Source organism: Balaenoptera acutorostrata, chromosome 7 (assembly GCF_949987535.1).
Source record: "Balaenoptera acutorostrata chromosome 7, mBalAcu1.1, whole genome shotgun sequence".
In the NCBI taxonomy this organism is placed as follows: domain Eukaryota; kingdom Metazoa; phylum Chordata; class Mammalia; order Artiodactyla; family Balaenopteridae; genus Balaenoptera; species Balaenoptera acutorostrata.
The window spans coordinates 15,270,627-15,284,038 of record NC_080070.1 but is presented as its reverse complement, the minus strand read 5'-3'; the positions used below and the strand labels follow the sequence as shown (position 1 = coordinate 15,284,038).

The following is a 13,412-nucleotide window of genomic DNA, read 5'->3' as shown; positions in this document are numbered from 1 at the left end:
TTAGTAACCATAGCATGTTGGATCCCCCAGGAAAAAATTGCTTTTCATCAATTGAGAGGTTTAGATGAGACATAATGTTTTCTAATGCTTCTTGGACTAGGTAAATTAACCTCAGTTCCACAACTGACACAACTTTGCCCTCAACAAATAATCTGACATACGTATAATTCAATTTTCTTATTCCTGAAATGGACCTATACAGATACGCTCACACTGACATGAAGACCAATGGAAAGAATCACGGGGTTGCACGTAAACTTAAGATTACTTAAAGATTATCTAGTGTAATCATCCATGTTTTGCTAGATTCTTCTCGACTACAATGCTTCTAAGTAATTGTGCAAGTTTGCATGCTTCCAGTGATCAGAAACTTATTTCATTACAGTATCAGGAAGTTCTTGCATATGTTGAGCCAAATCCAGGTGCTTTCCATCCCATTGGTCCTAATTCTCCTTTTGCGTTTATTCACAAATTATGTCCCCTTCTTTACTTCATATAAAATGGGCTTCAGTACCTTCACTGTCCTGATTACTCTTCGTTTAATGATTTGTTTGACTATGTATTTTAAAAATATTTACAACTTGCAAGTTATAGAAAAAAATAACTTGGATGCAGTTTAAGATAAAAAAAAGAACACTTCTTTTCTATGAATAAAGGTATTTCCTGGAATTAAGGGTAAGAATGCAACCAGGAAGGAATGGGAACTGATAATCTGAATTAACTCTGTTTCTCTTTACCTCTCTCACCTTATCTCACTTTTATCCTTTTATGTGCATCTGCAGATAAGTTTTCTTTATTTCCAAGGTTTTATATTACAGAAAAGCTACACACAGAGATTGACCGCAGATTTTTCATCCCAATCCATATTCTTGGGGTGAAAACTCTGGTTGTATTATTTTGAGTCAGTCTGAACTTTTCTGGTCGGGGGGTTGGAGTCACAAAGCACAGCATGGTGCAAATAGGGGACTGAGTGCGGTGCTCTGGACCTCCGCAGTGGCTGTGATCTGACAGGCATAGAATTCTTTGTTATAGGCGCTATACTTCTGTTAATAAAATAGTCCTTTTGAATTGAGAAACTGTAGTTCTTTCTCAATTCAAAGCAGGTTAATGAACAAATGAAATTTATTTGAGGTCTCAGATTTTGTGCCTATGCCTGGACATTGACTATGGAATGTTGGCTATGGAAGAAAGACATTTATCTAACCCTTGCTTTTCTTTATATGGTATAATCATGTACCTTTGTATCCCTAAACATTATATTGTTTGGTTTGACATGTTTTTGAGCTTCATTTAAATGGAGTAATAGTGTCTGTTTTCTTATGCAGCTTGCTTTTTTACAGTCACCATTATGCATCTCAGATTTATCTGTCTTTACATGTAGGGGAACTCCATTTTTACTGCTGTGTGTACAGTGTTCCGTTGTATGAATATATCTCAGTTATTCATTTTACTGTTGATGTATATTTGGATTGTTCCCAGGCAGATAGTCTCAGCTATGTAATTCTTAAGATGAGATCACCCAGAAACCATGATACTGGATCTTCCTTTTTTTTTTTTTTTTTTTTTAATTTATTTATTTATTTATTTATGGCTGTGTTGGGTCTTCGTCTCTGTGCAAGGGCTTTCTCTAGTTGCAGCAAGTGGGGGCCACTCCTCATCGCGGTGCGCGGGCCTCTCACTATCGTGGCCTCTCTTGTTGCGGAGCACAGGCTCCAGACGTGCAGGCTCAGTAGTTGTGGCTCACGGGCCCAGCTGCTCCGTGGCATGTGGAATCTTCCCAGACCAGGGCTCGAACCCGTGTCCCCTGCATTGGCAGGCAGACTCCCAACCACTGCGCCACCAGGGGAGCCCCGGATCTTCCATTTTTTAAAATGGGATTTTATAGCAGACACTGTCATATGTGCAATAATATTTATTAATTGGTATGCATGAAATAAGTAAAATGCTTGTTAGTAATATTTGTATTTTGTTTTTATTAATAAAATTAATGTTATTAATAAAATAAAATGTTTTAATTTGTAAAACATACCTGCCATAAAATGATAATTGCATTCCTAAAAATCTTCTCCTTACAAAAATCACATTTTAAACACAGTTGTGTCAGTAAGAAAAGCGAAGTCTAATATTTCTGCACCTATGACAGTAATAAGAGTATGTTCTAAATAGCTACATATATATTTTGTTACTTGCAAAATGAAATTAATAAATTGATTGATTAAAGCTGTCAGATACAAACCTACTTTTCTTTTTGCCCTGAACCGACATGAATAAGAGTCTCCCATTTTCCTCTTTCACTTTGGCCTTGACATTGCATTTTTGCTTACAACTTAAGTCACAATTACTAACAATAAACAGGAAAACAGGATGCCAAAACTCTGTTGGTAGTCACCAAACCAAATTGTACATTCCAGTCCTCCAAAGCAGTATCTCTTCTTGTGGTACTAGTTCCCCATCATAATGGGGATTAACTGGTAGTAGTCTGCACAATGTAGATTTTGTTCTCTATTTAATCATTTTATTACAGTTAAAGTGTCCATATAATTTACTGGAGTATTTTTAAGAGTGTAATTGAGCACTATTAATAATTATGCTGAGGCAACAGGCAAAAACTGGGACTCTGCGTGGCTGTCTGGGAAGTAGGGTCATCCTAATTTTATTTACAGTGTGTGTTATGAAAAGTCAGCATTTTAGAAGAAATGTCCGTATTTGAATATGCTAACATTTCAAATGTGTGATCAATATCTAAAACCCAAATTTCATCTTTTGAGGATCTGCTTGCAAAATAAGTTTTGTAAATATGTTTGAAAAAACTTTCAGTGTTTTTTTTTCCTCAGGATGATCGTTTAAGAGAACCTCTGCAAAAACTGAAACTGGCTGTTAGCAATGTCATGCCTGAACAGCTATTTAAATACCAGGAGGACTGCCAGGCTCGTAATCAAGCTAAGTGTGCCAAGTACGTACCTCTTCTATTTGGACTGGCTTTTGCATTTGAGAAATACTTGTAGCTGTTAAGGATTGGTCTCAAGTGGACTTCATCACCCAGTAGAAATCCACATAAACCACTGAAGTGGTATAATTGAATATATTTTCTAAATGGCAAGTGACTTACCACTCAGCTGCTTTGGTGTGGAAGGCAAAAGGTCTTTTGATTTAGTGTATGGATGTGATCAAAGCTAGAGCTGACACTGGTCAGACATTTCACATGTTGACCTACTTGACTGGTTGAAGTTGGATACAAAAGATAAGTGTTCATGCCTTTATATTAGAGTCTGAAGACCTTATTTACCAGAGCGCTTTATAATGCACTTCAAACTCAGAGTATTATGTGGAAAGGCAGACTCCTCATTTACCCTGGCTTTTGAGTTAACATTCAATTAAGCAATTCAACAAGTATCTAAGGAACATATTATAGGCAGTGTTGGGTTGAAACTTTGCTTCATAAAATGGTTTTCACTTTTAGGTTTCAAACAGATGAAGAACGAGAAAAAAATGGATCTGAGGAAGATGATGATGAGAAACCAGGGAAACGTGTCATAGGACCAAGGAAGAAATTCCACTGGGATGACACCATTAGGTAAGATTTAACCAAAACCTTCACTTTTAACCAAATAGATGATGCAGAAGTAAGGTTTCTCATAAAAAGAATCGATAGTAAATGGAAAACTAGATAGAAGCAACCAGAAGTTAGTGTGTAGGAAAAATTTATTCAAGAGAAGATTAATTTGGTTCTAATATCCTTAGAGTTCTATCACTTCTATTTACATATAGTACTTTTTATAAGCTAATCTTATTATTGAGTAAGTCATACTGGTTTCAGAGGTGAAGTACTAAATATATTTATATAACCAGTCATCTTTCTTACCAGTATTTCTGTACTCCAAGTGGAGGGTTTAGTTGTAGGACTATCCCTTTTCATCTTTGGTGCCTGGATTAAAGGTATCAAAGGAAATTATCTCATATTGGGAATTTGGCTATAGTACACTGAATGATATATGTTAGAAATTATTTATCTTCATGTCATCTTCTGAATTCTTCAGATAATATTCTTTATTATTGCTGTCAGATTTGTGTGCTTTTAAAAAATCTGTTTCAAGCTTAATTTTCTACAATTTTGCAGTCAGATTTATATATAAATATATATTTTTAATCTGTTTAGAACTTTGTTATGTAACCTTGTTGAGATCAAATTGGGATGCTATGAGTTAGAGCCAAATAAAAGCCAGTCTGCTGAGGATTATCTTAAATCCTTTATGGAGACAGAGGTGAAACCATTGTGGCCTAAGGGCTGGATGCAGGCAAGGTAAGAAATATGACATCCTAGATTTTATTTTACTTTTTTATTGCTGTTATTAAAGACATATATACACACGTATGACATTCATTTTCCTAAGAACCTAGTGTGTTTAACATTCTTTACAGTCATCTCAGATGATGTCTGCTTTGAAAGCTTCACTCACTTAAAAAACAAAACAATTAGTAACATGGACATAGAGATACACATAAAGATGATTTTTTTTTTTTTTTTTTTACCGACCACTTTTTCTTTTTTGCACGTGAATTTCCTAATAAGAGAAAAGGGGAGGGGGGAAGAAGGTTTTGAACTTTGGAAGGGGAACTTTGTATGGGTATCATGAAGATCAGTAACTGAGTACAAGATTTAGAGTGTAGAAAAAGAGGCACAGCCTTAGTGCTATTGAAAATAGTCAATGTAGCAGTGGTATCTCTAAAACTAAGTGTAGCCCAGTTTAAAGAGTTAAGTAAAGAATGTTAAAATTAATAGACTTGGCTGTCTCAACCTGTCATCCTAAAGTATTCATCTTAAATCAACAGAAATCTGTTAAAAGATTTAAATAAAGAGGTAATATAACATTTCCCATAAAATAGGTTATTGAATTTACTGTACCATTATAAGTCTTTACTTGGTAAAAAAAAAGCAAGTAGTAGCCTATTGAATATTAAATGATTAAAATAACAAAGTGATTATCATGTTATTATCTGCTGCAGAAAAATAATTGTGTCCTTTTAATTTTTCCAGAATGCTTTTTAAGGAAAGTCGGAGTGTACATAATCATCTTACTTCTGCTCCGTGAGTAAATGCAGACTCCAGATTTCTTCATTTATATTTATTCACATTATGATATTTAGTAAACAGAAATATCATTTATTAAATGCTAGGTAAAATAGAACTTAAACATACATTTATACAATCTCTGTCTTACCACTGCTTTTTTGTTTTTAAAAATCGTTTAAACTGTTGACTCTGTAGACCTCAGGACACATTTATCTATTAAAGAACTTCTCAGGCTAGTCTCTAAAAACTTGAATCCATAATGTAACATATTGGCCTGAGATCTGGTAGTGAGAAGCCATGTAAACAGGAAGGCTCTGGTGGTTTCCTTTGTTCCTGGACCATCTGCCCTCCTCCAGTTGTTTTGTATACTTTTTCTTTCCCTCTTAATGACCATCTACAAAGGTAATCTGTTAGCCTCATGCTTTCCAAGACAGTTCTGTGTATATCCTACCTAGCCTTGCCTTGCAGTGTTTTATTCCACAAAATTAACATGCTCTTCATGTCCTTCCCTCTGTCTAAAACTGAATCTTTCATTAGTGATGTATTGATAATTACTAAAGAAGGGTCTCTAGTGAAAAGGCAAGTTTTTTCTGTGGTTACATTTTTGGGTGAATACTGGTTAATTTGACAAGGATTTTATTTTTACTTACAACTTAAGGCTACTTCTCTATTGCCTAGAAGTGTAGTATTAAGGGTTAATAAAATATAAAATTAGCAAGTCACTGAGAATTTACTGAGCACTGTAGTTCAGTATTCCACTAAGAGATCTGGTTAACATCTGGGTAATGTTACAAAATTCCCCCTCTCCTTGTATACAGTTATAGTAGGTGGAATTTTTTACAGCTTTTAGGAAGGACACTTTGTTAGTATACCATCAGAGATGTATTGAGTTGGTATGGTTTTCAGATCTTGCTAGTTTTATTGTTTGGGGTATAAATTTGGAGTAGTTTGGTTTCATACATTATAGGTTTACTTTATTGCAGGTGGTTTAGATATCCCAGGGTGGGGGGTATGTATATTTTTTTATGCCTTTATATGTATTTGTGTCAATAATATTTCAGGCCTTTAATTTCCCTATAGTTCTAAAATCACGTTACAATTCAAGTATAAATAAATAATTCATTCCTTTAATTCTAAAGCTAGTGTTTACATAGATCCTTTACCTCAGTTTTTATTTTTTTATTTTTTAGTAGCCTCATTATTATGGCTAACTTTGTGTTTCGTTTTATATCAGAAAGTAGGAATCTGTGTGATAATATGGGCCTGAAAGTCATGAATATTACTGTTGCCTTAACGAAGTTGTAGATTGGCAGTAAAATTTTAATCAAGATACTTGTTAATTTAATTGATGGCATTTTAACTTAGTGAAATCGAAATATTCAGACATGTGAGGTATTTTAGCTTTTCAACCCTTTTTTAATCTTCAAACATTTTCCACACTGGTTCCCAAAGGTTCCAAGGATCCATGGTATTTTTTATTGCCTTTTTTCTGTCATTTTGAAATTTTTTATCTAAATTATTATGTTAAAAATAATTTTCTTTAAAAACTTGAGGATTTTTGGTTTTGTTTTTTAAACAGTATCTCATTTACAACCTCTTAGCATGGTTTAATTTGAGCTTAAAGTTCCTTGAAGCTCTTATTCTATAAATAATTACAAATTCTTACCAATTCTTTGAAATAAGCCTCCTTAGGCAGCTTTGTTAGCCTGTTTTGAATTATCTTAATTTTTTTTTTTGAGTATTTACATTTAATTTTTTTAAAAACTTTATCATCTACATTTCACATTTTACTAATGGTTTGGCCTTTATTCTAGTTAATTGAAATTCGGGAACATGTTGCTGTATATTCACATATAAACTGAGCACTTATATAGCTTATATATAGTTCCTTCAGAGAACTTCCCAAATAGAAGAAATTACTTACCCATATAATTACAAGACTATGTGTTACAATTTCCTAATGAATGACTTAACTGCTCCTGAAATGGCGTCCTTCTTAATCTTTTCTCTTAGGGCGAAGAAAAAGGTGATTCCTGCACCTAAACCCAAAGTGAAGGTAAGTGTTGAACCAAATCTTTAATTAGTGATAATTGGTGACTGTTGAAATACATTCTTATGATGAAAAGGTTATATGGTATTTCACATATATTTTAGGTACCATACTCTTAAGATGGGTGTTTTCAAACATTGTAAAAATCCTAGAACCATTGTATTTGGGAGAAGAGATGACTTTGTGGCAGTGGGAAATTTATATACATTAGTTAAATTGTAAGGCTTATTACTACTTAGAAATGTTGGATAAAATATGACAAATATGTCTCAGAAGCATCGCTGAGATTGCAAATATAAATATATAAGAGAAATTCCTAAGGCTCAAAACAAAGAAGAAGCTGCCAGAGTGTTAATCTGTCACTGAAACTTTAGTTGCCCTTAGGTGCATTTGCTGATTTCCATCACCTTCTCAGAGCACAGCAGATAAGATTTTCTTAGACTTAAATAGGTTGGGAATTGGAATGAAACTCTCCATAAACCTGGGACTCTCAAAGGATAACATTTTTAGTAAAAGAAAGAACTAGAAAAGAAATCCATTCACCAGTGGAAAGACTAAGAAATTTGTGTATCTTGGCCTGGGTTCTGGATTAGGGGAAGAAAGTCCTCCCTGAAATTTTTCTCTGGATTAGGAGTTTAATTTACACAACCTGCAAGATCTGGGAAAACCTCAGGCTAAGAAAATAACTTAAGGTTGGTAGATTAGTATTAACCCAGGGCAATGGCAAATCACATTCACTCTTTAATAATGTACCTTCATCCCAGGCCTCAAAGGCTTATCACATATATACTGTGTCAAACATGAGTTTACAATTTGAAAATACAGAATACGTGAGGAAATAAGTTACTATGAGTGAATCAGCAGAAACAGCCAACAGAATTAGATCCCTGAGAAGGGCAAGGAATGGATTTATTAGATTTAGAACATAAAGTAACTTAAGTTTTTTAATATTTAAAAAAGTAGAAGGGGGGACAAAAAATATCCGATCAAAGTAGACAAAGCAGAGTTGAACCAAGTATAACCTCTAGAAGTGAAAACTATAATCATTTGAAATTAAAATTGTAATGAAAGCCCACAACTTGTAGGTTTTAGACTTTTCCCATAGCCTTCATCTCTTTGAATAGAGTTTCTTTGCTTGTGAGGTTAGGGCCAGAAGGTCAATATTTGCTACTCCATGGTCTTCTTAATTTATTGTATTAGAGGCTCTTTGAATACAGATTAAATAGTCTTCTTTTTCTTAGTTAACCTGCTTTGTCTTCTAATCCAAATAATATGGAGCCAGTATTTCATTAAATCTATTGAGTTCATGCTTTGTTTTGACATTTGACTTTATTTTTAAACTCCTAATACCCACCATAAAGCGTTGGTTAAATTTTGATACATATATTTAAACATATGATTAATTTACCAGAATTCTAATAATGGGTGTGCTGGGATGGTACAGGGGAATTATCTGTTTTGTTCCTTTCTTTGTGATTAAATTACCCTTTCCTTTTCCCCAAATGGAAAAACTGTATTGCGGATATGGTTTTTTCCTGCCCTGCTGACCCTTAAATACCTATTTCAGTTATAAAGGTAATATAAGGAAATGCTTACAGGAGAAAATGCAAACAATACAGAAAAGTAAGAAGGAGGAAAGTAAAAGTATCCAGAAATTTCTGCTCACACAGAAGAAAAAGCTACTAACTTTCTGGTACACATCTGCCCTCCCTTCTTCTGGCTCTCTGTCCCTGCCTCCCCTCCTTCTTTCCTTCCACCCATTCATCCATTCATCCATCCATCTATCCATCTATCCATCTGCCCATCCAGTCATTCATTTATCTAGATTGAATTAACATTTTATATAAATGGAATAACCTTTTTTGGCTCAAATATATATCCTGAACAATTTACCAATATAAATCTACACAGTACTCTCTTGGCTGGATTTAATGTTATTTTTGTAAAGAAAAAAATATTAATTAAAGAAAAATTAATAAAGAAAGTTACTTAAAATGGCAGTCTTATACTGGTAACACTCCCAGTATTATTTTGACACACTCCCCCACTCTCAATTTCTGTACTTTTTATAGTAATGCAGTTTTCACTAATTATGTAATTGGATGGCATGTCAGTGCAATCATGTCTCATCTGCATTACCTGTTCATCTTAGCAGACAATTTTGACCTTAATGTAGTTACGCTACAGACTTCTAAAAGGTATTGAGGTTTTCAATCATGGCTTTTTAGAATAGAAGTTTAGAGAAATTGCTAAGAAAGAGTATAGTGGCATTCTTAACAGAAATAAGAATTTATTATTCTTATTTACTGTAATACCTTAGAAAGTAGATGGTAAAGACCCTTTCTCTCCATGCTTTCTCCACTGTAGTTAGAATAAGTGCTGTCATGGCGTAAATTAATGTATAATATAAGGGTTTGGGTTTATTTGGATTTGTCTGTTTTTAAGAAACTAATTGAAGAAACTTTGAAAAGATTTTTATGTAGTTTTATTTCTTCTTAATCTTAAATATAAAATGAGTCATGTACTTTATATTTTTCTTAAGAGAAAGATACTTTTTAAATTCTTTTGCTCTTTGAGTATTTTAAACTGTGCCCTAATTCTCGTATCTCTTCCTTGAATTTTAAGAAAGTTAATTTTTTTTGATAAAACAAAATATTCTCTCTTAGGTATTCCAAGTTTTAATTCCTAATACTCTTGCTTTCTTAGCATAGTGCCTTGCTCATAGTGAATATATGTGGAATAAATTACAAATGACTTCTACCATAATGAATAGAAAAGGTAATTTAAGTGTGCTTGAATTGAATCTTCTGCCAGTTTGATGTACCAGTTTCTCTATGTACTGCCTATGGGTAGCTGTAGGACAGGCATACAAAGAGGCCGAAATGCAAGGAAGCAGAGAGTGAGGGCCAGTATCGTAGTAAACCATACTATACAAGATGGGTAGAATCTTTTTTTTATATAATTAATTTATTTTTATTATTTTTTTTTAACTTTTGGCTGCGTTGGGTCTTTTATGCTGTGCGCGGGCTTTCTCTAGTTGCGGCGAGCGGGGGCTACTCTTTGTTGCGGTGTGCGGGCTTCTCACTGCGGTGGCTTCTCTTTTTGCGGAGCATGGGCTCTAGGCGTGCGGGCTTCAGTAGCTGTGGCACACGGGCTCAGTAGTTGTGGCTCGTGGGCTCTAGAGCGCAGGCTCAGGAGTTGTGGCTCACGGACTTAGTTGCTCCCTGGCATGTGGGATCCTTCCAGACCAGGGCTCAAACGCATGTCCCCTGCATTGGCAGGTGGATTCCTAACCACTGCGTCACCAGGGAAGTCCCCGGGTAGAATCTTAAGATAAAGGCAGAGGGACTTCCCTGGCGGTCCAGCGGTTAAGACTCTGCACTTCCACTGCAGGGGGCTCGGGATCAATCCCTGGTCGGGGAACTAAGATCCTGCATGCTGCACGGTGCGGCCAAAAGGTTAAAAAAATACAAATAAAAAAGATAAAGGCAGAAGTTCTCCTAGGTATAAGGAGGATAAAAAGAGAATAGTCTCTGAACAAATGGATTCGGAATAGTATCTGAAGATCTGATAGAGGTGGGTGAGGGGAGAGGAGGTTTCATTAGTAATAGACCTAGTATATGAATGTTCCTTTGGCTTGGTTTTAAGCCTTCTTAGAATGGCTTACTAAGATGTGGCAGCTGTGTGCAATACATCAGATACTTTGGCTTTTTTTTTTTTTTTTTTTTTTTTGGTTGCGTTGAGTCTTCGTTTTCTGTGCAAGGGCCTTCCCCAGTCGCGGCAAGCGGGGGCCACTCCTCATCGCGGCGCGCAGGCCTCTCACCGTCGTGGCCCCTCCCGTCGCGGAGCACAGGCTCCAGACGCGCAGGCCCAGCAGCCGTGGCGCACGGGCCCAGTTGCTCCGCAGCATGCGGGATCTTCCCAGACCAGGGCTCGAACCCGCGTCCCCTGCATTGGCAGGCAGACTCCCAACCACTGCGCCACCAGGGAAGCCCGATACTTTGGCTTTTGAGGACAGTTCAGTTAGGAGCTCTACCCTCTGGAAAATTATTTTGGTTTTTACAGTCTCTAAAGATTTCTAGTAGAATTTTAGTTATGAGAATTCCTTTGTCCTTTAAACTCTAATACTTTGTAAATTTTGACTAATCGTTTTTGTTTTTCCAACATAATGCTGTTTATGCTAGGAGTGTAGTCCAAAAAAGGACCAGAAAACTCCTGCATCCTTGGTGGCTTCAGTTGGTGGCCCTTCAACGAGCTCTAGCGCGTCTGCTGTAGCCTCCACCAGTTCTAGCTCGACACCAGCCCAGGAGACGATCTGCCTTGATGACTCACTAGATGAAGAACTTTCTTTTCATCCACCTGCACTGGATCTTGTTTCTGAAGCTTTAGCTGTTATCAACAACGGGAACAAGGGCCCTCCAGCTGGCTCAAGGATAAGTATGCCAACTGCAAAACCTCGTCCAGGACTGAGAGAGGAAAAATTAGCAAGTATCATGAGTAAACTGCCACTGGCTACTCCCAAAAAACTAGATTCTACTCAGACCGCACATTCATCAAGTCTTATTGCTGGCCACACAGGGCCAGTACCAAAGAAACCCCAGGATTTAGCTCATACTGGCATCTCTTCAGGCCTTATTGCTGGTTCTTCAATTCAGAACCCTAAAGTTTCCTTAGAACCTTTGCCAGCCAGGCTACTTCAACAAGGACTACAGAGGTCAAGCCAGATTCATGCTGCTTCCTCTTCACAGACCCATGTCTCCTCTTCTTCCCAAGCCCAAGTTGCTGCCTCCTCTCACGCTCTGGGAACATCAGAGGCCCAAGATGCTTCTTCGTTAACACAAGTAACAAAGGTGCACCAGCATTCAGCTGTCCAACAGAACTATGTGTCTCCGTTACAAGCAACTATTAGTAAATCACAGACCAATCCAGTGGTGAAGTTAAGTAATAATCCCCAACTTTCCTGTTCATCCCCACTTATTAAGTCTTCAGATAAGCCACTTATGTACCGCCTTCCCTTATCTGCTCCCCCACCTGGAAATGGTTCTCAAGGGTCCCACTCCCTGGTTTCTAGGACAGTACCTAGCACCACTACCTCCAGTAACTATTTAGCCAAGGCGATGGTGTCACAAATCCCCACGCAGGGTTTCAAATCTCCCTTCTCGATGGCTGCATCCCCAAAACTTGCCGCATCTCCGAAACCTGCCACGTCTCCTAAACCCTTGCCCTCACCTAAGCCTTCTGCCTCACCCAAGCCCTCTCAGTCAGCTAAGCCTTCAGTATCAACTAAACTTATTTCTAAATCCAACCCAACTCCCAAACCTACTGTATCCCCAAGTCCTTCCAGTCCAAATGCACTAGTGGCCCAGAGTAGCCACTCTAGCGGTAACAACCCAGTCCATAAACAGCCCAGTGGAATAAACATCAGCAGACAGTCTCCCACCTTGAATTTATTGCCCTCTAATCGCACTTCAGGCCTTCCATCTACAAAAAATCTTCAGGGCCCTCCAAAGCTAACAAACTCATCATCCACTGGAACTGTCGGCAAGAATAGCTTGAGTGGAATTGCAATGAATGTACCGGCCAGCAGAGGTAGCAACCTTAACTCAAGCGGAGCTAGTAGGACTAGTCTATCTGGGGGAACAGGAAGTGGAACACAGGGTGCTACTAAACCGTTGTCTACTCCACATAGACCATCCTCTGCCTCAGGGTCGTCAGTGGTAACAGCCAGTGTGCAGGTATGTATGTTAGATACATTCACGTGATAAAGTGTAAGATGGTGTAATTTCTCTTGTGAGTCAATTTAATGACTTTATTATAATATCATCAGTTGTTTATGATGACTTATAACTTATGGATGTTGACATCACAGTGATGGAGACACCTGGGAATGAAATTTTTGTTGGGATCTGGATTTTTTTTTATTACATGCTTACTTTCAGAATTTTTAAAAAACACAACTAAAATGCATATTTAAAACTGTACCTTATCAAAGTCCAGAACAAAATAGTCACTTATGATTTTAACATACCTTCACATGTCTCTTCTTTTCCCCATCCTAGTCCCCTTTCTCCTGCCAACTTTCATAATTTTTTATTTAATAAAATTTATGCATTCATATTATTTTTTTCCTCTAACCATTTGTCTTTTCGAATAAAATTTTTATTTTGCACAAATTTTGCAGTTATTCATGTATAATTCTCTGTCAAGTTAGTGTCAGTAATCTGTTTATACCACACTTTCCCCATTTGTGAGATTTTAATTTAAATTTATCTCTCGTTTAGCAGGAGTACC

At 36.7% G+C, this 13,412-nt stretch overlaps 1 protein-coding gene across 6 annotated transcripts in view; it reads left to right on the top strand.

Moving 5' to 3' along the window:
• UBN2 (ubinuclein 2) overlaps positions 1-13,412 on the top strand; it is a 74,817-nt gene that overhangs the window by 45,872 nt on the left and 15,533 nt on the right. For all 6 annotated transcript variants that reach the window (XM_057550167.1, XM_057550163.1, XM_057550162.1 and 3 more), the window contains 6 exons: positions 2,835-2,953; positions 3,461-3,574; positions 4,157-4,300; positions 5,036-5,086; positions 7,085-7,127; positions 11,306-12,856. In XM_057550167.1, coding sequence (XP_057406150.1) covers positions 2,835-2,953; positions 3,461-3,574; positions 4,157-4,300; positions 5,036-5,086; positions 7,085-7,127; positions 11,306-12,856 — 2,022 coding nt within the window. The remainder of the gene's footprint in view (positions 1-2,834; positions 2,954-3,460; positions 3,575-4,156; positions 4,301-5,035; positions 5,087-7,084; positions 7,128-11,305; positions 12,857-13,412) is intronic.